The sequence below is a fragment of the Schistocerca nitens genome, chromosome 1 (genome assembly GCF_023898315.1).
Source record: "Schistocerca nitens isolate TAMUIC-IGC-003100 chromosome 1, iqSchNite1.1, whole genome shotgun sequence".
Taxonomy (NCBI): domain Eukaryota; kingdom Metazoa; phylum Arthropoda; class Insecta; order Orthoptera; family Acrididae; genus Schistocerca; species Schistocerca nitens.
The window spans coordinates 1,122,903,777-1,122,930,522 of record NC_064614.1 but is presented as its reverse complement, the minus strand read 5'-3'; the positions used below and the strand labels follow the sequence as shown (position 1 = coordinate 1,122,930,522).

Here is a 26,746-nt window from a genome sequence, read left to right as displayed (position 1 = left end):
GGCTTATAAAGAAGCTGCTTTCTGTAGTCTCGTGCATAGGGCAGTCAATATACCTACGAGCGAAAAAAGATAGGGAGACTGAAATTAATACCATTAAGAGAATAGCATATAAAATAACGAAATTGTTGAACCAAATTCTGAAAAAGACTTGTTGTTGTGGTCTTCAGTCCTGACACTGGTTTGATGCAGCTCTCCATGCTACTCTATCCTGTGCAAGCTTCTTCATCTCCCAGTACCTACTGCAACCTACATCCTTCTCAATCTGCTTAGTGTATTCATCTCTTGGTCTCCCTCTACGATTTTTACCCTCCACGCAGCCCTTCAATACTAAATTTGTGATCCCTTGATGCCTCAAAACATGTCCTACCAACTGATCCCTTCTTCTAGTCAAGTTGTGCCACAAACTTCTCTTCTCCCCAATCCTATTCAATACCTCCTCATTAGTTACGTGATCTACCCACCTTATCTTCAGCATTCTTCTGTAGCACCACATTTCGAAAGCTTCTATTCTCTTCTTGTCCAAACTGGTTATCGCCCATGTTTCACTTCCATACATGGCTACACTCCATACATATACTTTCAGAAACGACTTCCTGACACTTAAATCTATACTCGATGTTAACAAATTTCTCTTCTTAAGAAACGATTTTCTTGCCATTGCCAGTCTACATTTTATATCCTCTCTACTTCGACCATCATCAGTTATTTTACTCCCTAAATAGCAAAACTCCTTTACTACTTTAAGTGTCTCATTTCCTAATCTAATCTCCTCAGCATCACCCGATTTAATTTGACTACATTCCATTATCCTCGTTTTGCTTTTGTTGATGTTCATCTTATATCCTCCTTTCAAGACACTATCCATTCCATTCAACTGCTCTTCCAAGTCCTTTGCTGTCTCTGACGGAATTACAATGTCATCGGCGAACCTCAAAGTTTTTACTTCTTCTCCATGAATTTTAATACCTACTCCGAATTTTTCTTTTGTTTCCTTTACTGCTTGCTCAATATACAGATTGAATAACATCGGGGAGAGGCTACAACCCTGTCTCACTCCTTTCCCAACCACTGCTTCCCTTTCATGCCCCTCGACTCTTATAACTGCCATCTGGTTTCTGTACAAATTGTAAATAGCCTTTCGCTCCTTGTATTTTACCCCTGCCACCTTCGGAATTTGAAAGAGAGTATTCCAGTTAACGTTGTCAAAAGCTTTCTCTAAGTCTACAAATGCTAGAAACGTAGGTTTGCCTTTTCTTAATCTTTCTTCTAAGATAAGTCGTAAGGTTAGTATTGCCTCACGTGTTCCAACATTTCTACGGAATCCAAACTGATCTTCCCCGAGGTCCGCTTCTACCAGTTTTTCCATTCGTCTGTAAAGAATTCGCGTTAGTATTTTGCAGCTGTGACTTATTAAACTGATAGTTCGGTAATTTTCACATCTGTCAATACCTGCTTTCTTTGGGATTGGAATTATTATATTCTTCTTGAAGTCTGTGGGTATTTCGCCTGTCTCATACATCTTGCTCACCAGATAGTAGAGTTTTGTCATGACTGGCTCTCCCAAGGCCATCAGTAGTTCTAATGGAATGTTGTCTACTCCGGGGGCTTTGTTTCGACTCAGGTCTTTCAGTGCTCTGTCAAACTCTTCACGCAGTATCTTATCTCCCATTTCATCTTCATCTACATCCTCTTCCATTTCCATAATATTGTCCTGAAGTACATCGCCCTTGTATAAACCCTCTATATACTCCTTCCACCTTTCTGCCTTCCCTTCTTTGCTTAGAACTGGGTTGCCATCTGAGCTCTTGATATTCATACAAGTGGTTTTCTTTTCTCCAAAGGTCTCTTTAATTTTCCTGTAGGCAGTATCTATCTTACCCCTAGTGAGACAAGCCTCTACATCCTTACATTTGTCCTCTAGCCATCGCTGCTTAGCCATTTTGCACTTCCTGTCGATCTCATTTTTGAGACGTTTGTATTCCTTTTTGCCTGCTTCATTTACTGCATTTTTATATTTTATCCTTTCATCAATTAAATTCAATATTTCTTCTGTTACCCAAGGATTTCTATTAGCCCTCGTCTTTTTACCTACTTGATCGTCTGCTGCCTTCACTACTTCATCCCTCAGAGCTACCCATTCTTCTTCTACTGTATTTCTTTCCCCCATTCCTGTCAATTGTTCCCTGATGCTCTCCCTGAAACTCTCTACAACCTCTGGTTCTTTCAGTTTATCCAGGTCCCATCTCCTTAAATTCCCACCTTTTTGCAGTTTCTTCAGTTTCAATCTGCAGTTCATAACCAATAGATTGTGGTCAGAATCCACATCTGCCCCTGGAAATGTCTTACAATTTAAAACCTGGTTCCTAAATCTCTGTCTTACCATTATATAATCTATCTGATACCTTTTAGTATCTCCAGGATTCCTCCAGGTATACAACCTGACTATGTTTAAAAGACTTACGTGTATAAAAATAACTATTCGGTGTGTGGTAGTATGACCATGATAGGTGAAATTAAAGATACGCCAGTCACTGACACTTCCCGTTTGGTTTCGTTGGATGTTAAGAACTTATACTCCAGTGTTCCGGTTAACGAAACTATAGAAATCATTAAGAGAAATTTCCTTAAATACGGTAAAATTTCACCGCAAGAGACAATTGAATTTACTGAACTCCTACAGCTCATTACAAGTTTTAATTATTTTACGTTTAATAACAAATTTTATATTCAGGACGATGGGTTAGCCATGGGGTCCAGTACTTCAGGACCTATGGCGGACATTTTTGTCAACGACCTTGAAGATAAAGTTCTAAATTCTGACGATAACATTATGGAAAAAATTGTTTATTACAAACGTTATGTTGACGACACTCTGTTACTTGTCGATGGTTCCCGTGAGGACATTGAGGAAATAGTAAAAAAGTTCAACGACGCACATAATAAAATAGAATTTACCGTGGAGTATGAAACTGACAATTGTTTACAGTTCCTGGACCTGAATATAAAAAAGCAGGGCAACAAACATGCGTTCTCCGTTTATAGAAAACAAACTACGACTGATGCCGTGATCCCGAATGATTCATGCCATCCGCAGGCTTATAAAGAAGCTGCTTTCCGTAGTCTCGTGCGTAGGGCAGTCAATATACCTACGAGCGAAAAAGATAGGGAGACTGAAATTAATACCGTTAAGAGAATAGCGATGAATAACGGTTACAAAATAGATATGGTTAAAAAACTGTTACGGAAAAGTAATAAGCGCAAAAAGAAAAAACCTGATGGAGAGAAAGTGAAAATTATCACGATGCCATACTACGGAACAGTCTCACAAAAGATAGCAAATATTTTTAAGCCATACGATGTTAAAATAGCTTTTCAGACTAATAACCTAGTGAGGTATAGCCTTAAACACGATATTGGCGAGAAGAGAAATAAGTTTGAAAGATCGGGAGTTTATAAGATTCAGTGCAGAACTTGTGATGCAAAATACATAGGGCAGACTGGAAGATCATTCGCGATCCGGTATAAAGAACATAAAGACGCGTTCAGGTTAGGAAATTATGACAAATCAGCTGTTGCGAACCATACATATGAAACAGGCCATCCCCTTAATAGCATAGAAGATAACGTAGAAATATTGCATGTAGAAAAGAAAGGGAGGAAACTTGATTTACTACAGGAATTCGAGATAGCTATCCATGAAAAGAAACAAAGCAATATTCTAAATGCACAAGATAATTTTAAAGAAATGAGATTTTTTAGCGGGCTTTTAGAATTATTTTAGGGTATGTATGCGACTTTAAACTTGTAGCATGTCACTGACGGAGTTGCGAGAGGCTAACGATGGCAGACCAATGCAATAAGGAAATAAGGCGCCCAATAGCATAGCGTTACCGTCAAGCACATGGCTGTAACCACGCCACAACACCTAGGCACGTCAGTCCACAACAGCTCCCGACCCGGCACAGTGCGACAGCATACTTGGTAGCTATGGGACGGCCATCGACTTGTGTCAACAACTTCAATGTAAGACGAGGACCCACAGTCCAATATACTTTTAATTCTGTTTTACTCTATGGACTTACCAACTATTTGTGATGGTATTTTGTCTTTTTAGTTCGTTTAAATTCATAACGTAGACTTTACAACCTGATGATGAGAGCATTGTTTCTTGAAACGCGTTGTTAAAATATATGTATAAGAATCGCGGTTGAATGCTAACAGTGATAACCAGTATAACGACAACTGCTACCTCGACTCCATAATGGATTATATTAAAACAGCTTGTTAAAAAACCTATCAACTTGTGGTTGGCTAAACCTCACAGAACACTTTAAATTTGTGGTGATATATGTATATATACCTCAATGCTTCCTTAATAATTTAATGTTTAAGAGTATTCTGTAGAAACTAATCCTATTTTTTGCCAATTTCCCCTAAATGATTTTCGCTCTTCTTTTTCTTTATGACAGTTATATTTTACATTTGTTGACATATTTTTAGAATTTCTCGAAGTCATCTACCCAGTTATTTAAAAAAAAATACTATTCAGAATTTTAAATGCAAAGTAAATTAAAGCATCTTGCTTAAGTATTGGCTTTCTGTTGTGTGCATCTAAACAACATCGTCTGTCCTAAGTTTACCCAAGGAAACTACTGTTTTTCTTTCCATTTAAATATACCATTAATAAAATATTACGTATAAAAGTGCTTAATTTTTCTTGACAATTTCATATTTTCCCCCAGTACCGCAGCATCTGTGCCACACATTGTGTTCCATATTGTGGTCTTGGGCTTACTTCCTCATCACCACCAATCAATCTTATGGACTGAAGCATGCTCGGTACTTATCTGGCCACCAATTTCAGCGAAAGTTTAATTTTATGTTGATCACAGAACGTTTCCCAGGTCACCAAGTGATTAGATTAGATTAGATTAGATTAATACTAGTTCCATGGATCATGAATACGATATTTCGTAATGATGTGGAACGAGTCGAATTTTCCAATACATGACATAATTAGGTTAATTTAACAACATACTTAAGTTAATATAACAACTTTATTTTTTTGTGTTGTTTTGTTTTCCTTTATTTTTTATTTTTTTAATATTTTTGTTTTTTTCTTTTTTTTTCTTAATTTATATCTAAAAATTCCTCTATGGAGTAGAAGGAGTTGTCATTCAGAAATTCTTTTAATTTCTTCTTAAATACTTGTTGGTTATCTGTCAGACTTTTGATACTATTTGGTAAGTGACCAAAGACTTTAGTGCCAGTATAATTCACCCCTTTCTGTGCCAAAGTTAGATTTAATCTTGAATAGTGAAGATCATCCTTTCTCCTAGTATTGTAGTTATGCACACTGCTATTACTTTTGAATTGGGTTTTGTTGTTAATAACGAATTTCATAAGAGAGTATATATACTGAGAAGCTACTGTGAATAATAAATGTCTGCAGGATGATCTTGGGTGGACTCCAGCTATTATTGTGATTACACGCTTTTGTGCAATAAATACTTTATTCCTCAGTGATGAATTACCCCAAAATATGATGCCATATGAAAGCAATGAGTGAAAATAGGCGTAGTAAGCTAATTTACTAAGATGTTTATCACCAAAATTTGCAATGACCCTTATTGCATAAGTAGCTGAACTCAAACGTTTCAGCAGATCATCAATGTGTTTCTTCCAATTTAATCTCTCATCAATGGACACACCTAAAAATTTGGAATATTCTACCTTAGCTATATGCTTCTGATTAAGGTCTATATTTATTAATGGCCTCATACCATTCACTTTACGGAACTGTATGTACTGTGTCTTATCAAAAAACAGCGAGAGTCCGTTTACAAGGAACCACTTAGTAATTTTCTGAAAGACAGTATTGACAATTTCATCAGTTAATTCTTGTTTGTCAGGTGTGATTACTATACTTGTATCATCAGCAAAGAGAACTAACTTTGCCTCTTCATGAATATAGAATGGCAAGTCATTAATATATAATAACAACAAAGGACCCAAGACTGACCCTTGTGGAACCCCATTCTTGATAGTTCCCCAGTTTGGGGAATGTGCTGATCTTTGCATGTTGTGAGAACTACTTATTTCAACTTTCTGCACTCTTACAGTTAGGTACGAATTAAACCATTTGTGCACTGTCCCACTCATGCCACAATACTTGAGCTTGTCTAGCAGAATTTCATGATTTACACAATCAAAAGCCTTTGAGAGATCACAAAAAATCCCAATGGGTGGTGTTCGGTTATTCAGATCATTCAAAATTTGACTGGTGAAAGCATATATGGCATTTTCTGTTGAAAAACCTTTCTGGAAACCAAACTGACATTTTGTTAGTACTTCATTTTTACAGATATGTGAAGCTACTCTTGAATACATTACTTTCTCAAAAATTTTGGATAAAGCTGTTAGAAGGGAGATTGGATGGTAATTGTTGACATCAGATCTATCCCCCTTTTTATGCAAAGGTATAACAATAGCATATTTCAGTCTATCAGGGAAAATGTTCTGTTCCAGAGAGCTATTAAACAGGTGGCTGAGAATCTTACTTATCTGTTGAGAACAAGCTTTTAGTATTTTGCTGGAAATGCCATCAATTCCATGTGAGTTTTTGCTTTTAAGCAAGTTTATTATTTTCCTAATTTCAGAGGGAGAAGTGGGTGAGATTTCAATTGTATCAAATTGCATAGGTATGGCCTCTTCCATTAACAGCCTAGCATCGTCTAATGAACACCTGGATCCTACTATATCCACAACATTTAGAAAATGATTATTAAAAACATTTTCAACTTCTGACTTTTTGTTCATAAAGTTTTCATTCAATTTGATGGTAATACTGTCTTCCTCTGCTCTTGGTTGACCTGTTTCTCTTTTAATAATATTCCAAATTGTTTTAATTTTATTATCAGAGTTGCTGATTTCAGACAGGATACACATACTCCTGGATTTTTTAATAACTTTTCTTAATATAACACAGTAGTTTTTATAATGTTTGATAGTTTCTGGGTCACTACTCTTTCTTGCTGTTACATTTCCCTTTTCCGGTTACAAGATATTTTTATACCCTTAGTAAGCCATGGTTTGTTACAAGGTTTCTTACGAGTATATTTAACTATTTTCTTGGGGAAGCAGTTTTCAAATGCATTTACAAAAATGTCATGAAATAAATTATATTTTAAATTGGCATCAGGTTCACGGTACACCTCATCCCAGTCTAACTGCTGTAAGCTTTCCCTGAAATTTGCAATTGTTAAAGCGTTGACTGAACGTACTACTTTGGAAGACTGTTTAGTATTGCTGAATGGAGCTATGTCATATATTGTAACTAGCTGTGCACCATGATCAGAAAGACCATTCTCAACAGGCTGAGTATTTATCTGGTTAAACTTATCTTGGTCTATAAAGAAGTTATCTATCAGTGAGCTGCTATCCTTTACCACCTGAGTAGGAAAATCAATAACGGGTGTCAAATTGAAAGAACCGAGTAATACTTCAAGGTCATTTTTCCTATTACCCTCTTTCAGAGAATCTACATTGAAGTCCCCACAAATAATAATTTGCTTCCCCCTGTCTGACAGATAGCACAACAAGGAGTCCAAATTTTTCAGAAATAGATGAAAATTTCCTGATGGGGACCTATATACAGTTACAATTATAAATGTGCCTTTATTTAATTTAAGCTCACAGGCACATGCTTCTATATGTTTCTCTACACAAAACTTTTTTGTTTCTATACTTTTTGCACAATGATAACTTTTGACATATATGGCAACTCCTCCTTTCTCCATATTTTCTCTCATTACATGTGCAGAGAGCTTATATCCACTTACATTTACCTTATCCATATCAGTAACAATGTGGTGCTCAGACAGGCATAGTATATCTATTTCATTCTCAGCTTCTAAATCTTCTAAACAAACCAGAAGCTCATCTACTTTATTCTTTAAACTCCCAATATTTTGATGAAATATACTTACATTATTTTTAATTATACTTTTATGAGAACCTTTCCTTATTCTTACATTTGCAGTACTCTCCTGTCTGAGTTTCTCATTGTGCTTAGGCCTAGTTCCTATACCAGTGGTCACATGGTGTTCAGAGAGGCAGATTATGTCAACTGGGTTGGGTGACTTTAATTCATCAATGCAATTACCTAGGACTGAGATACAACTTGGTGGAGATAAAATTTCTGGTGATTGGTGAAAATTTATAATTGACAGCTGTGATTGGTGATCCAATGTGCTAGAATTGTGCTGTTTAATTTCTTTCCTAAACTGAAGATTTGTTTCAATCCTGACCTCTCGTAGAACTTGACATCTTTCTGTCTTACCTATCCTAAAAAAGGTGCTGCTCCAACACCTGTAACCACTGGTATTTTACCATTCATGGCAGTGCCTCCCCCCCTTAAATTTCCTGCCATTACCCTAGCCAGTTTCCCCTTCCCTTTCCTGTTGATATTTGATACAATTAGTGATTGTTATATTGTGATACAATTGTGATACAATTAGTTATTAACGTTCTTCCCATTTTCTCTGTGACTTAAAAGATATTCTCAGAGCACTGTTTCTATGACACAATTGTCAGATTAATAATGGAAACGTGCACATAGCTTGTCGCTAATAGAATATAGTTTCACTTTAGAAACTATCTCCCTTGCAGCGAAAACGCGGTATTAGTCAGTTTCTAAACACTGACGACGGTAGAGCTATCGAGTTATCATACATCAAGTTTATTATCAGTGTCTGGCTACCGAGCTTAAAACGTTCATAATAGGCATATTACCGATACTCACAGGAGTTTCTTGTATAAAAAGATATGTTAAAAAAAAATTATGGTTCCGCCCGGGATCGAACCGGGGACCTTCTGCGTGTAAAGCAGACGTGATAACCACTACACCACGGAACCACGATGCAGCCAAGTGCTCATTTACATATATACACTAGAATCCGATACAAGTACGTCCCATGTTTATTACACAGGGTTTTTGAGTTTATTATGAAGTAAGCAACGTTTCAACTACAATTATTTTTATGCTATGGTACTTTCTGCTTGCTGATATGAAATTGGGGAAATGAGACGACCAAATAATACAGTTTAGTTAACACGGATGTCAGATATATTGTACTGTAATTGAAGTGGACCCTTTCCCAAATTTCTGGCTTTTCGAATAACGTGATTTCACGTATGTACATAGACTGAAAGTTACCAACATGTCATGCCTTTAATTATAATCGCGTCTCAGTTAAATGTTCTACTAGTATTGTGTCGTACCAAAAATGGCAATTGGCGTAGGGCCTAGTTAACATCAAAGAAGTATTGTTTCGCATTGCTTTAAAAAAATTCCTTTCTTAAATATAAGATGTGTAGTTCTTCCACCAACTTCCGTTCCCCATTTCCTTGCGTAAATGCTGTGTAATTGTCAAGGGGTATAACGATCCAGGGCCAATTTAATGTTGCGCCTGGACCATAATCTTCTGAAGTGCCGGTTGTCGATTAGGCACTATTGTTAATAGTTGTTACTGTAGTATATGTACGCATTACTTACTTTTATATAATATGTGAAGGTAATGTCCAATAAAATTTTATTTCACTGACTTTAGAATTAACAAATGCAATGGACCTTGATTTTGGATTATTATGTGGGAAACATAATTACTTAAGCCCCAAAACTGAAATAAAATTTGTTGACCTATACCTGCTTAGGCCTTTCGCTGAAACTCATCAATTAAATAGGATGAGTTAGGTAACCACTGTTCTAAAATTTTTAACGTGGATCGAATTAGTCAAGCAGAAATGATGATTGACCACCATTGCAGGTGCTGATAATCTAGAAATTGGTTATCAGTTATTACAGGCTATGTTGAAAAAATAAATGCTTCGTATTAGGAATTTTTAAAGTTTAGGCCTCTGGACAGAACAAAATTTCGCAATACAGTCCACCGTATTGTGCCACATTGTGACACTCCGGGTAGGGAAAGTCTAATCTACACGGTGATTAGTGGTGAAGTCTGGAAATGTAACATTGCGACATTCGGACGGAAAAATGGGCCCACAGAATGGCCCACATATTAAATCATTGTTAAAAATATACAAATGATTAAAGCACGATAGGCAAACAATCTGTAAAGATACACTCTGCCTCATCCTAGTATTATTGAAAGGAACAAAAATAGTACCAGTATCGCAAAAAAGATCTAAGTGATCTAGGTTATCGCCACCTCTAATTCAAACGAACAGCTGTCAGACTTCCTAATACTATGGTTGTCCGATTGTTTTTGGTTAAAGCCGTAGGTCATTTATGCGAAAATATATCAACAATCGATCTTTATTCTATCTCTGGTAACAATGTAAAGCAAATAATCACTGTTGACAATATTGTGACACAATGGAATGGCTCTGAGCACTATGGGACTCAACTGCTGAGGTCATTAGTCCCCTAGAACTTAGAACTAGTTAAACCTAACTAACCTAAGGACATCACAAACATCCATGCCCGAGGCAGGATTCGAACCTGCGACCGTAGCGGTCTTGCGGTTCCAGACTGCAGCGCCTTTAACCGCACGGCCACTTCGGCCGGCGCTTGTGACACAAGATTGTAATAATGCACGAGTGTGGAACATAAGATAAACTCATGTTAAATACAACTCATGTTAATTTGTAGTGAGAGAAATATGAGTAATAAAATATAATTGCGTCGATGTATTCTTCAAACTTTCGAAAACATACATATGGTAGTATTATGTCGATGACTGTTATTTCCAGTGTTTTAAAATTACTGCTCCACTGCCTCACTATAAATTTTTGTTTGAAAATCGCAGACTAGACCTTACACGTCCCCCACACAGTCCGATGTCTCCCCATGTAACTTCTCTATTTTTGGAGCCCCGAGGAAGGACATTCAGTGCCACTGATTTCCTTCAGACACAGAGGTGCTTGCCTGGGTACAATCATGATTCTGTAGAGTCACAAACATTTTTCCATGAAGGCATTAACCATTTTGTCTCACACTGGGATAACTGCATTGACAGTTATGGTGATTACTTTTAGAATAATAAACAGTTTATTTACAGCTTTTCCATTTGTCTCGTTTCCATTTGACTGCCCCTTAATACATCTACGAAGTGGTGATTATGCGGAAATACCCCCAGCTCGTATGATACTGATAATTTAAACATAGACGTAAAACATTCTGTACAAGGATTTGATTTACATGCAAACACTGATATACTTAAAATGGAAGTAAAAACAACAAAAGGAACAATAGACTTTCATTATAAAGGTTCAATAGTACCTTTACTAGGTTTGTCATGGAATCAAATTTTGGAAAAAATTTATTAAATTTTATGAGTCAGCTCAACCAGTAGATATACTACTGGATAGCACAACTGTTGTTGAGTGTAATAATGCAACGAAAGCACATCTCGACAGCAAACTGATTCCCACAATCGATAGATTCTTTCCTACAGTGGGCCCATTACTGAGGTACCTGCCAACGCCATATACCTTCCAGTGACAGTCCACACATTAGACCACCTCAAGCTGATAGACCAAGATGGACATCTAGTCGACTTTTGCAGTGAAGGAATTGCGCTGTGTTTACACTTGAAGCAGGACCAGCATGGGTGTAAGGTATAAAACTGATACACGCAGCTCTCAGTACACGACATCACTGTGGAAACACACTGTTATAGCACACCCAGAATTATAAATTGAAACCACACAATAACATCACTTGATATAACCACCACAGTTCAATGTAAAAGGCAACTTGTCCATATCTCTCACATACATTTTGTTTCAGCAACATTTGGTAGTAATGATGAAACTAGCATTCTCATTGAACGCCAGAATGCTTTAACATTTGCAAGAAACAGTTTCATCTACTTGAAAGGAAAACTTGTAGAAAAGGATGGAGTCCCTACAGAGTCATTGCAATGTACACGGAATACTTTCACATTCCTGTTTCAGGAAATAAAATGCAAACTGAACAGTGTCGAAATTAACCATATAAGAAATGTTGTGATCATATCAACCCTACATCTGCCTGCCGCAGCGACATCAAAAGGACTGGTCAGAAGCGCCTGGAACCCTCTGCCTCGCGTCGCCTTGACGCTTCGAGACATTACGACGCCGCGGCTATATAAAGCCCACCCTACTGTCACAGTCATTCAGTATGGATAGTTTCGTTCAGTGCATGCTGCAGACGTGTTTAGTGTTCTGAGTTTATTGTCTAGTGGACTATTTTATATGACTATATTTTATTTGTTTACTTTAGTCTCTCAGTGTATTGTGAATTAAGTTTGCAATGGGTAAATTAGTTGCGGCCCTGAAATATGTAGCGTCAGCTTCATCTAGTGTGCCAAATAATACTTTACCTACTTGTCTGTACTGTTCATTGTCCACATTTTAATTCCGCATAAGGTTACACCCCAGACCAATATTTTCATAAAAGACTTTCGAACACTTAACTTTCAATTCGATATTAACATATTCCTTTTTCCTTGCTGTTTAAATTTAGCATTTTTCATCTTCTTTATTACTGCTGTTGTCAGTTATATTGCGGCCCAAACAGCACAACTGCTTTTAGTGTCTGATTCCCCAATCCCCGTCAGCTTCAGAATTTCAAAGAGTGAATGTCACACAACATCGTCAAAAGTTTCCTGGTTGCTTTTACGAGGGGCGTTTCTAAAGTCCGCGCAAAAATAAAAACTACTTACGTGTTTGGGGTAAACCTTTTTTATTTTTCGACATAGTTTCCTTCCAGACTTATACACTTGGTCCAACGCTGTTCTAAGTTGTTGATCCCTTCCGAATAATAGGAATTGTCCAAATCTGCAAAATAGCTATCAGTTGCTGCAATCACCTCCTCGTTTGAATAAAATCTTTGTCCCGCCAGCCACTTTTTTCAAATTGGAGAACAAATAGTAGTCCGAGGGAGCCAAGTCTGGAGAATAGAGGGGGGGGGGGACCCATTGGAATCATATTTCCACTAATTTTGCGACCACAACTGCTAAGGTGTGTGCTGATGCATTGTCGTGATGGAAAACGACTTTTTTGCGGTCCAACCACCGGCTTTTTTCTTGCAGCTCAGTTTTCAAACGGTCCAATAACGATGAATAATATGCACCTGTAATAGTTTTATTCTTTTCCAGATAGTCGATGAGGATTATCCCTTGCGAGTCCCAAAAGACAGTCGCCATAAAGTTTCCGGCCGAAGGAATGGTCTTCGCCTTTTTTTGGTGCAGATTCTCCCTTGATAACCCATTGTTTAGATTGTTCTTTGGTCTCAGGAGTATAGTAATGTATCCATGTTTCATGCACAGTGACGAAACGACGCTTAAAGTCCTGCGGATTCTTCCTGATCAGCTGCAAACCATCCTTGCAACACTTCACACGATTCTGTTTTCGGTCAAGCATGAGCCATCGCGAAACCCATCTTGCGGACAGCTTTCTCATGTCCAAACGTTTATGCGAAGTATTATGTACTCATTCATTCGAGATGCCCACAGCACTAGCAATCTCACGCACCTTAACTCTTCTGTCATCCATCACCATATCATGGATTTTATCAATGATTTCTCGAGTCGTAACCTCCACAGGGCGTCCAAAACGTTCAGCATCACTTGTGCCCATATGGCCACTCCGAAAATTTTGGAACCACTTATAAACTGTTCTAATCGAAGGTGCAGAGTCACCATCATGTTTATCAACCTTCTAGTTAGTCTCCTGAGGCGTTTTGCCTTTCATAAAGTAATGTTTAATCACCACACGAAATTCATTTTCGTTCATTTTTTGACAATCGCTCGACTTCCTTGATTCACGAATGCCAAACACAAAGAAATAGACCAATATGGATGAAACTTGGTGTGCGTTCTTTCCAAAGATACAACTAACTAAATAAGACTTCGATACGCGCCGGTGGTGCCATGTCTCGGACTTTGCACGGACTTTTCAAACACCCTTGTATATCTCAGCCGGAAAGCGACCCTGATGCAGCTACAGAAGATGTAGACAGTCAGTGAGGTTGCAGGCCACGAAAAATCGTGATAGGCATCATCCCCATTGACTCACCTGGAAATAAAATATTAAAGCGCCGCATATTGTATATACTGCTGTCCACAATTAAAGCAACAAACGGAAATTTTGCAAGGTTGCGTTTATTCTGCCACAAAACAGTGTAAACAGGTGATAGTAAAGTAGAAACAATGTAAAGAATACAGAACATAATCAGCTGCATCATGCATAACGCGAGACAAAAATGTTCTTGGTTTTTTTTCACTTTAATGGATTTGCACACACATTCTGACAATTGGTAAATGTGCTCAGTATCCATAAATACGAAGTTTGGGCCAACAGCATCTCGCAAAAACCGCGCTGAGATCCCAAGATCTTATCACGGTAATAGAAATGCCGTGTGGCTAGGGCCTCCTGTCGGGTAGACCGTTCGCCTGGTGCAAGTGTTTCGAGTTGACGCCACTTCGGCGATTTGCGTGTCGATGGGGATGAAATGATGATGATAAGAACAACACAACACCCAGTCCCTGGCCGGCCGCGTGGCCGTGCGGTTCTAGGCGCTGCAGTCCGAAACCGCGGGACTGCTACGGTCGCAGGTTCGAATCCTGCCTCGGGCATGGATGTGTATGATGTTCTTAGGTTAGTTAGGTTTAAGTAGTTCTAAGTTCTAGGGGACTGATGACCTAAGATGCTCAGAGCCATTTGAACCCAGTCCCTGAGCGGAGGAAAGCTCCGACCCAGCCGGGAATCGAACCCGGGCTCTTAGGATTAACATTCTGACCCGCTGACCACTCAGCTACCAGGGTACGTGATAGCAGTTAAATCTTATTGATTCACCCATACGTAGGTGGTCGAGTGGTCAACATAGGCTTTGTCCACACGATTAGGAATCCTCGATATCGATCTCTTTCCGCAATGTCTGGGTCCCTTCCAGATGCGAATCCGTCGAGAATCACTCTCCAGACCAAATCGGGACTCATCTGTGAAAAGAACATTCGCCCACAGGTCGACTGACTAGGTGGCATGTTGACAGCCCCACTCTAGATGTTCTCTTCTTTGAAGACGTGCCAGAATAAAAGCCAGTCTGCTTAAGTCTTTGTACACCGTTTGCCTCTATACAACTCGTCCAGGGGATGCTGCGAACTCAGATGGAAGTAGCAGTGCAGTTCTAAGCCGGTAGCTTCGTGCCCTTACACCCAAATAACAGTCCTCTCTTTCTGGTGTCACACACGATGGGCCCTGCCCTGGTCTTCGTGGTAGAGCTTCTGTCTCTGCAAACCGAGAAACGACAGAACGATTCACTTTAAGCCATCGGACCACATCAGTTAACGACTCTCCTGCTTCCATTCTTCCTGTGGTCCTCCACCGCAGTGACCCTAGGCGTCTTCTCTGTGCCATACTGCACCGACTGTGAATATGTGCACAGCGATTGTGGATGTGGGACTACCTTGCAAAGACTACCCTGCTTGATTGGTGGCCTGACGTCATTGCTGGCGTGGTTGTCCGTTGATCGGAATGCCATCTTCCCCGCAGGACGCGATCGTAACGGTGTCTGTTGACAAATGGTTCAAATGGCTCTGAGCACTATGGGACTTAACTGCTGAGGTCATCAGTCCCCTAGAACTTAGAACCACTTAAACCTAACTAACCTAAGGACATCACACACATCCATGCCCGAGGCAGGATTCGAACCTGCGACCGTAGCGGTCGCGCGGTTCCAGACTGTAGCGCCTAGAACCGCTCGGCCACCTCGGCCGGCGTCTGTTGACAGTTTGTATGACTATGCCAAGTATTAGACACAAGACGGGGAAATAGCAATTTTTGCTTTAATTCTGGACACCAGCTAACAGCCAAATCTATAAGTGTCAATTAACTTCTTAAGAGTGTAATTTTCGTGCTTAATTAGAGCAAAAATACTTACAGAGGCAGAACTATATCAGGATGTGCTTAAGTTTAATTGAAGTAGGTGAATATGACTGTCAGGTAAGTAAAGTTGGCCGCTTATCTCACGGGCAGAGGAGTAAGTACCGCAGGGTTAGACGTGAGAGTCAACATGATTTGTTGTTTGTCTTCCAGTACTGACAATCCACGGGCATGCGTGACTCGCAACCAATCAGCTACTGTGGTATAAATCTTGACATGGAAATAATACGGATTGGTGAATGCATATCACAGATATGGTCATCCTCAGAAGTGGTACTTATTTGTAGCAAGTAATATTAAATTATTTGACGCTCTTATAACACAATGCAGTGAGTGAAACTAAATCATTTATTAAACTTTTGTGACTGTGTCTCATATTCAGTACTGCATGTAAATGAGTACAATTACTTTTGCTGATCATGTTGTGGCCACAGCTGACATTAATGTTAATGATTCATGAAAACCACCTCAGCTGTATAGTTACACCTTTATTGTTTTACAGCTGGTTTCCTTGAACTTAGTCAGGTTGTAGAGCTCTGTGTATGTCGTGACTTCACCACAACTCGGCAACGTGAAGAGGTTTAAAGCAAAGAAACCGGTCGTAACACAATAAATGTGTAACAATACAGCTGAGGTGGTTTTCATTAATCATTCACAATTACTGCTTCTAATCAGCTAATCATCCCCTGACACAGACAACACAACGACACTTCGTCAGGCATTTATAGTGTCAGAACTTGAGGTTGCTGAGGGCGGCAGCAATTTGAAACAGAAAACATTCGACACGAAGTGTTCTGAGTGGAGATGACCAGCTTATCACCCCCTTCTTTATCCAGTCGACTGTGGGCTCATAATATACTGTTTAAAGTAGGTTACCAATTAATAATAAGAACGGTACATGTGCGACCCAATGCCAGTATTGGCTCTTGAGCAAAAACGTTTGATGACCACTGCTTTACAAGCAGCAGATGGGAGTTACTCTGTTATATCGTTCAATGAGTGAAGGCTGTGAACGTCATCCTCATGACACACTACGGGAATGTGGCGGCTCACTACTGGATTGGATTACGGATTGCTGTACAGATTATTAATAGCTGTGTTAATACAGACTTTGCCAGAACTAACAATCTTCTTAGTATTATTTTTCTACCACCAAGTTGTTGCTCATGCCGACCCAGCACGTTCTGATTTTGTGAAATTTAACTTTGCTCTGTGGTTGTTCATTGTGAACCAGTAACAGCTGTGCATTTTGGTACGCGGGAACGAACTAAGTCCGTACAAAAGAGGCCATAGTGGTTGTTCTTTGCACAACTAAGACAGTGAAATGAATGGAAAACTCCGCGTCCTGTCTTTTTAATGGCGTAATGTGTTTACAACTTAAATACGCTGTCAAATAAATCTGGATAAGTGTAAGTAGGAGGGTTCCGTACAAATTTAATTATGTATGTAGAGAGTTCATACATCCCGGGAATCGAGAATCAGGACGATTTTTGCCTGTATCATCAGTATTGATACCGGCATGATATCGATCCTGGGGATTCCAAGCCTTTCGAGAATGTTCAAGTTTTAAGTGTAAATTTTTTGTGTAAGTTCACAATTGCTATTTTAATATTTTATTAATTTTGGAGTTATGTTGATATGCTAACTGGCAATTGTAGATGCCTTGACTTCGTCTGCTGTTGTCCCTGTCGTGATTCCTGGTAAGTCTCCAGGGTAGAAAGCGGTAGAGCCAGCCACAGGACCACTGTTATGCATATGTCGAATAGCTCTGTGTTCCAGTTGATACTTCATGGGACATTGGAAACGTCATTAGAAATAATGGAAGTGCAATCCTGCATCAGTTACTAGTATTACTTTGTTCTGAAACACTACAGATGCTGTACACGTTGTAGGCATAGACTGTTAGCACTGAAGTTGGGTGACCTTACGCCTATCGCAGGTGAATGGCCAAGGATCGTTTTCACAGCAGCAGAGGACTTCATTTCATCGTAGCGCAGCCAATTAGTACGTAATATTTGTAAATTATATACACACACCTTCCTTGCCAATCACCTATTACTAAATCAAGATCAAAGTTCCTTAGATTTGTGACAGATTAGGCATGCAATGTGATTTTTTAACGGCAAAAATATTTTTATGTGATATAATTACCGTTTAACAGTTACAAATTAAGACAGTACAATTTATACTGTGAAACCATGTTTTTTGCCAAATTCCCTGATTCTAGGTCAACGGGAAGAACTTTGATGAGTGAGTTTTTTGTGTATCGAAATATGTGACATAAATAGCCGAATTTTTTGACTGAACTGACTTAGAAACTGAAATAATTTACACTACCGAGGGACCACAGACCTTGTATGTATGTATGTATGTATGAAACCGGGGACCTAGAAAGGACGGACAGGCTTCGTCCCGCCGTAGCCCTCAGTGGTTCACAACCCGACAACAGGCCACAGCAGTCCATACACCCGACCGCCGCCCCATACCGAACCCAGGGTTATTGTGCTGTTCGGCCCCCAGTGGACCCCCCCCCCTTCCACCCCTCCACGGGAACGTCTCATTCCAGACTAGTGTAACCCCAGTTTGCGTGGTAGAGTAATTATGGTGTACGCGTACGTGGAAACGGTGTCTGCGCAGCAATAGCCGACATAGTGTAACTGAGGCGGAATAAGGGGAACCAGCCCGCATTCGCCGACGTAGATAGAAAACCACCTTAAAAACCATTCACAGGCTGGCCGGCACACCGGACCTTGACTCTAACCGGACGGTTTCGTGCCGAGGACAGGCACGCCTTCCCGCTCGGGAAGTAGCGCGTTAGGTCGTGCGGTTAGCTGGGCGGGCACTACAGACCTTAGTATGTGACATATATTTCAACAAACCCGTTCCTCAGAAACGGGGTCTTAACAGCCAGCCAGACAGACGGACAACAAACTGATCCTATAACGCTTCCGTTTTTGCCAGTCGAGATACGGAAGCCTAAGCCAGTAGATGGACTCTACTATTAAATTTTCCATTGTCTACAAATGCTACGAATGTTCTAGGAGTGGTCATAAGGTTTTAACTATCACATCGAAAAATATAGTTGCTTTTTTTTTTTCAGGTATACGTCTGCAGTTCAGGTACATACTGAAATTCACATGACACAGCACGCCATCAGAGGTTCCAAGATAAAATTCCACAGCTCTTCTTCACTACTTTGCCCCTTTTTGTTTTACTTCCTGTAGCGGTGGGTTATAATACGGTGTCTTTGGTATTTCCGCGTGTATCACGACTGTTCAAAAATGGTTCAAATGGCTCTAAGCACTATGGGACTTAACATCTGAGGTCATCTGTCCCCTAGACTTAGAACTACTTATACCTAACTAACCTAAGGACATCACACACATCCACGCCTGAGGCAGGATTCGAACTTGCGACCGTAGCAGCAGATTCGAACCTGCGACCGTAGCAGCAACGTGGTTCCGGACTGAAGCGCCTAGAACCGCTCGGCCACAGCGGCCGGCTCACGACTGTTTATATACGCCTGGAGACAAAGAAAAAAATTTACTTTTATGTTTTTGAGGAAATTATTAAAACTTTAGGGCAACGCCTCGAAGGGTTGTTTCTTCGTCTAGCCTTCAAATCATACGGTCGGTATCGCGCCGCGTGTCCTTACATTTGCGGAGGTAAAATAGCACCTCTATAGCTAGCAGCTGGGTGACTCACGCGTGCAGCGAAGGCGGTCCCTGTCGGGCTGGCCGGGCAGCTGCAGCTCGAGCGTGGCGCTCTGGCGCGCCTGCAGCGGCGCCTGGTCGCTCTGCGCCGCGTACCAGCCCCCGCACGGGCGCATGCGCAGGCGCAGCCTCGTCGCCGCCACCCCCAGGTTCGTCACCAGTGCCGTGATCCTCGTCGCGTCCTGCTGCGTCGCGTCTATACGCACTTCCGTCACGCGCGCCGCGTTCCTGCAACGCACAGTCTCGTAAACACCAACACGCAGCAATGGCGGGTTTGAAAGACACAACACTCACTCACAACAGCCCTGCCTCGTTGAATACACCGGTTCTCAAACGGGACGAGTTAGCCAACGTTGACGTACAGATGCAAAAGTTTTGTGTGGTCACTTCCCGTTATTTCACATTAAAGAGCCATTGCCGCAAATGAAAGACATAATTAAGTTTAGCGATATTTCGACAACGTGCTACGAAAGGTTGAACCAATAAGAGCAACGGCGCTCTCTACGTCACAAGCAGAACTTGCGAGATGCCGTATTGTATTTGTAGTTTTCAGTAGAAGTCAATATTTCGTAGGTTTTTCATTACAACCTGCATCCTATCAATGTATCACAAGCTGCGGTATTGTCGCGAATAAAACAGTGACCCGTACATACAATAAGTTTCCTTTAATGTACGTCTATGGTCACAAACTATTTGTTAACAGTGAAACTTCCCCTTTGAACATTTTTACACAACTGTGCTTAACCTGACGCACAATATTTTTTAGCGCAACGCAATCTGACTTTCCACACACAATATTTTGTTAACGCAACGCAATCTGACTTTCAAAATTCTCTACAAGAGAATGGCCCTGACTAACATTAAACTATACGTCTCACAAATCACTTACCTCACCAAAAATCTTCGCTGCTCAAGCTACTGCAATACAGCGAGCGCCACTACTGCCAGCTAAATAAAAGATTCAAACTATGGAAGGCACTAACTACTGATAGGGATAGTTAGCAAATGAAAGATATTAATAGAGAACAAACAATGTATTTACCTTGATATCATGACAAATTACAAAACTCCGCCATCTCTCTCCCCACATCCACCACTGCTGGCGGCTCACCTCCAACTGCGCAACGCTACGCGCTGTTCACAGCCAGCTGCCTAACACTACAATGGTTGAGTATTACAACAATGCAAAGCAGCCACAGGCTGCACACGGCACAGCCGGTGATTTTCATACTGAGGTGGCGTTATCAATAAAAAAACCTAAACAGCCTACTTACAACAGATTACCGGTTTCGGTCTATAATGACCATCATCAGATCTGTTTTATAAAAGCAAATTCCTAATGAATGGAGCCATAGTGGCATCGTCAAATGTTAAATGCAAAATCAGCACCAGCGTCGTCAAATATATATAAATAACATCACATGAACGACTCATGTTGTCAGTAGCACTACTAGAGAAAAAAAAAAGTGACGATGCTGGTGCTGATTTTGCATTTAACATTTGACGATGCCACTATGGGTGCAGTACATTAGGACTTTGTTTTTATAAAACAGATTTGATGATGGTCATTATAGACCGAAACCGGTAATCTGTTAACAAAACGTTTGTGACCATAGACGTAAATTAAAGGAAACTTACTAGCAATGTATGCTGTTTCTAAGCATAAACACTTGGATGATCTCTTGAAATCTTGTCGTTATTGATACTATTTCTTGTAATTAAATTATATGAGTCGTCATATTGTGGTTAAGCAATTTTGGTATTTAGTTATTTTTGTGGTAAACTCGCTTTTTACGAAAGTACGCAGTTTTAACGCAGTGCCACATTCAAGGTCCATCGAAAACGTGTGCTTCTTTGTAGTATTTGTTATAATGAAATGTCCATTAATAATACATCTAGGATTAAAGCCTTCGGAACATCTCAACTAAAATAGTAGGTCGTTTCTTATTGAAGTCAGGGTAGCATAGTGAAAGTGCTCTCTCACTCTGTTATTTTATAAGCTAATATCCTTAATGACTGGACATGGAACTTTCGTTTTTCTCTTATAACATGTTCATGGATGTTGAGGTTTCTATTTATGTATACTACAAACAGAACAACATGATCAGCATGTCAACAAGAGAGAAAATTGCATTCTATTAGAGCTAATGTAGGAATTTTACGCGTGACCGTTTTCGTACACAGGCTGTGTGGTTAGCGAACCAAATACAGCAGTTAACTCCTGTTTAAACGCGCCGCAGTCGTAAATCACATTAACTAGCACATCCCAAGTGATGCAGGCCTCTCTCTCTCGAAGCTGAAATTTCTCATTCGCGTCCACGGCAACATTAGCTACCTCGTCCTGGCCAGTAGTTGGCTGGATAACCGTGGTTTCCTTAAAGAAATGTCAGAAAAAATTTGGTGTATCATTTGTTGAATGCAAATAGAAATGGACCAGAATGAAAACGCAGTACAATCGTGAGTTGTGTACTCTAAAATGCTCTAAACGAAATGTGAATCCGTCACGGCTGCTCCTACGTTCCAAACAGGATGTTTATCTTACATGCGAAGTTTTTGCACTGCCAGAACAAGCCACGTGTATGTATTAACGTGTTAGAAATATATAGAAAGTAAAATAACAGTATTTTCTTTTACAATATCCTTGAGTACACTCCCGACAACCAAGCACACTCCAGGCATAGTTCCACTAATCACGGCCAATGATATTCGATGGGGCCACACTAAACTTGTATAAGTGTCACCTGTTACCAAAAATCGAAGGATACAAGCAGTTATTCTGCTGGTAATAATGAAACTGTAAAATTTGTGTCTTTCCATTGAATATGTGGTGCCACTAGCCGCAAGAGTTCTTCGAATTTCTGACGTTTCATTCTGACATATTTCTTGAAACTTTGCCTGTTTGGAATATAGAGCTCGTTCAATACAGGTTTATAGGCCCTGTGGGTTTCTCTTTGTAACAAATACTGTCTGGACGACATGGATCCTTTTTCGAATTGATTTTTGTAACTCATAATTACCCCAACAATTATAGTAAGAAGTGCTAATGCATCTTCACAGTGAGAATCAATTTTCTTTTCTGAAAAAGAAATTAAAAACGCCGAATGTATGTGATTATAAGAGTTTGGGACTGTTGTCAACAATTCACAACATTTTGCCGAGCTCACAACAGTTGCATTTTTTTAAAATTCTTTATTCAATCATTATAATTATACAAGTTAACCTACAACCTAAATACATTAGTAGGTCATATTTCTAACTATTAACAATTGACAAATCTGCAGCTTTTTAGTTTCTAACACTACAGGTTAATACTACAATGCCTTCACCACTATGGGGACTAGTCTACTGTTATTTATTATGTATATTGCTATGATGATTGAATTATATCTTCCTCTACTACTGTTAGACTCGGGTACTGCTTTTGGTATGTTACTATGATTACTGTACCTGCAGCGTTACAGGTGTGCCAGTAGAAACAAACCTAATTTTGCTCGCCTTTCCCACCGAGCTAATCCCAGTGGAAGTGCCCCTGGCACTGGGCTGGCCGATGACTTTTTCGCTGCAGTTCTGTACTTATCTTTTTATCCTATTTCTAATCCTACAGATGTGAAAATTACCGAACTATCAGTTTAATCAGTCACAGCTGCAAAATACTAACACAAATTCTTTACAGACGAATGGAAAAACTGGTAGAAGCCGACCTCGGGGAAGATCAGTTTGGATTCCGTAGAAGTGTAGGAACACGTGAGGCAATACTGACCCTACGACTTATCTTAGAAGACAAGATTAAGGAAAGGCAAACCTACGTTTCTAGCATTTGTAGACTTAGAGAAAGCATTTGACAATGTTGATTGGAATACTCTTTCAAATTCTGAAGGTGGCAGGGGTAAAATACAGGGAGCGAAAGGCTATTTACAATTTGTACATACAACCAGATGGCAGTTACAAGAGTCGAGGGGCACGAAAGGGAAGCAGTGGTTGGGAAGCGAGTGAGACAGGGTTGTAGCCTCTCCCCGATGTTATTCAATCTGTATATTGAGCAAGCAGTAAAGGAAACAAAAGAAAAATTTGGAGTAGGAATTAAAATCCATGGAGAAGAAATAAAAACTTTGAGGTTCGCCGACGACATTGTAATTCTGTCAGAGACAGCAAAGGACTTGGAAGAGCAGTTGAACGGAATGGACAGTGTCTTGAAAGGAGGGTATAAGATGAACATCAACAAAAGCAAAACGAGGATAATGGAATGTAGTCGAATTAAGTCGGGTGATGCTGAGGGAATTAGATTAGAAAATGAGACGCTTAAAGTAGTAAAGGAGTTTTGCTATTTGGGGAGCAAAATAACTGATGATGGTCGAAGTAGAGAGGATGTAAAATGTAGACTGGCAATGGCAAGGAAAGCGTTTCTGAAGAAGAGAAATTTGTTAACATCGAGTATTGATTTGAGTGTCAGGAAGTCGTTTCTGAAAGTATTTGTATGGAGTGTAGCCATGTATGGAAGTGAAACATGAACGATAAATAGTTTAGACAAGAAGAGAATAGAAGCTTTCGAAATGTGGTGCTACAGAAGAATGCTGAAGATTAGATGGGTAGATCACATAACTAACGAGGAGGTATTGAATAGAATTGGGGAGAAGAGGAGTTTGTGGCACAACTTGACTAGAAGAAGGGATCGGTTGGTAGGACATGTTCTGAGGCATCAAGGGATCACCAATTTAGTATTGTAGGGCAGCGTGGAGGGTAAAAATGGTAGGGGGAGACCAAGAGATGAATACACTAAGCAAATTCAGAAGGACGTACGTTGCAGTAGGTACTGGGAGATGAAGAACCTTGCACAGGATAGAGTAGCATGGAGAGCTGCATCAAACCAGTCTCAGGACTGAAGACCACAACAATAACAATCCTACAACTAATCTATCTCTATATCTACTGTCATGATCGGTGAGTTGTGAAGTCCGGTGATGATTTACTACCCCCCCCCCCCTCCACCCCTCCCTACCTAGTCCTAAAACAGGGCGGATTCCAGCCATGTCCCGGTGGAACAGGGAAGGTGTACGGAGTCTAAGTCTGGTGTTGTTTATTCTTTTCATTGTTTCTTGGGTATTCTCTGAGGACTTTACTTGAAATCGCATCTGCTAGTTTGTTCAGGACATTAAATGTGTCCTCTTGCCTGAGCAGGTGGTGCGTGTCGTTGTTGGGTAATTGTTCTCTAAGTTCCTCTGCAACATCGTCGAAGAGGGGGCACTCATACACCACATGGTATGGAGTGCCCTGCACTGCTCCACAGTCACATGCTGGTGTAGCCCGCTTCCCAAACCGACACAGGTATTTCGGGTAGGGTCCATGTCCAGTAAGGAAGTGCAGCAAGCCTCTAGTTGGTTCGATGTTTTGAAGCAGCTCATGAGTTCTACGCCCTGTCTCATCATTATCCCAAAGATCTTGCCATAATTCAACTCCCTTCTTTTAATGCTTGGTTTATCCTCTACGTATACCCCCATAATTTCTTCTATTTTTTCTCTCCTGTCCTTTATCCAGTATCAAGTGGCCTGTTCGCTTATTTTTATGTCGAGTGGACATAGCCCCATTAGCACTAAAAGTGCCCCTCCAGGAGTTGTTCTGTATGCTCCCACTGAACGTAGGAGCATATTCCGCTGCACTCTTCTTACAGCCATGGCAGGCATGACCCTTGTGAGCCTGTGTGCCCAGACCCCTGACCCGTATCCTACAATAGATGTCAGAATGCTATTATGATACAATTTGATTAGGTCAGGTGGGAGATGGAATCTTTTATGCCCAATTCCGATTAAATTATTGAGCACTGTTAGTGATCTCTGTGTTACTGTGTCAATATGTGATGCATAGTTCCACCTCTCATCGATGACTACACCTAAGTATCGGGTTTCACGGCGTCTGAGAACCGGCAGCCGTTAATTCTGACTGTAGGGTTTATGAGAAGCTGACCTTTGAGTAATAGATAGGTGGACTTGTTAGGCGCGATAGTCATTTTTTTGTGATATCATGTGGTCAATATACCTATCGCTCTCTGTACCTTTGGTTCTAAGTCCTCGCGGCTACGGCCGCCGACCATCAGGAGGAGGTCGTCTGCGTAGGCTATGACCTCTAGCACATCTTCACTGCTCTTTAGATCGTCTAAGAGTGGCTCCACGATTATGTACCAAAACAGAGGCCCCAGGACGGAACCCTGAGGACACCATTTAGTTATTTTCTTGTTGACTTTGTCGCTAGGGGCCGATAGCTGAAACTCCCTGTTTACACAATAGCTCCTGAGACATCCAAACAGCGGCCCTGGGCACTCCTTCTCCCGCAGGCAGGAGAAGAGTGAAGGCCACCACAGGTTGTCAAAGGCGCCACTGATGTCCACCATGATGCCGACAATGTACTTGTGCGGGGCAGAGTCACAGACATCCGCAGCCAGGGCGATTGCGTCAGACGCCGACCGCCCCGATCGAAAACCGAATTGTCTGTCACTCAGCCCGCACAGCAGTCGGTGTGCTGCCAGTCTGTCTGCTAGCAACCTCTCAAAAAGCTTGCCCAACAGGTCCAATAAACAGATGGGTCTGTAAGATTTAGCTTCCTTGGGGCCTTTATCTGGGCCTTTTTTTAATTATGACTACATTTGCCTTTCCCCCCTGCGGGTCCGGGGATTAGAATAGGCCCGAGGTATTCCTGCCTGTCGTAAGAGGCGACTAAAAGGAGTCCCTCCCCCTCAAAGGGGTAGTTAGCGCCTGCGTCCGGAGACGGACGGTTCCACGACCTCTATTTGCGGTCATTTTGCTTTTTCACTTCTTCTCGTTTCTTTCTTCCTTTGGTTGGTTCCTTTCTTTGCTCTTCTCCATCTCACTGTCTTCCTTACTCTTTCCCTTGTCTTCTTCTCCTTGCCTTCTCATTGCCTTCTTCTCCTTGCCTTCTCTGGTCTCCGCCTCGGCGTTTGAGACAGTCTGTCCTCTCTCTCACTCTCTCTCTTCTTTTTCCTCTTCTTCCTTCCTCCCTGTGCGCGCCTGAAGGCCGACCCACGCGTTCGCACGCGTAGCCGGTGACGGGGGCGTAATTCCCCGCCCTGGGTAGAC

At 40.7% G+C, this 26,746-nt stretch overlaps 1 protein-coding gene and 1 non-coding gene across 2 annotated transcripts in view; both read right to left on the bottom strand.

Annotated features, from left to right (window-relative positions):
• The window catches only part of LOC126231919 (structural maintenance of chromosomes protein 5-like), a 192,946-nt gene that overhangs the window by 66,818 nt on the left and 99,382 nt on the right, over window positions 1-26,746 (bottom strand). The window contains exon 7 of the mRNA XM_049942426.1: window positions 19,654-19,889. Coding sequence (XP_049798383.1) covers window positions 19,654-19,889 — 236 coding nt within the window. The remainder of the gene's footprint in view (window positions 1-19,653; window positions 19,890-26,746) is intronic.
• On the bottom strand, window positions 8,844-8,916 carry Trnav-uac (transfer RNA valine (anticodon UAC)). The gene has a single exon. It is a non-coding gene; the product is annotated as a tRNA-Val (tRNA).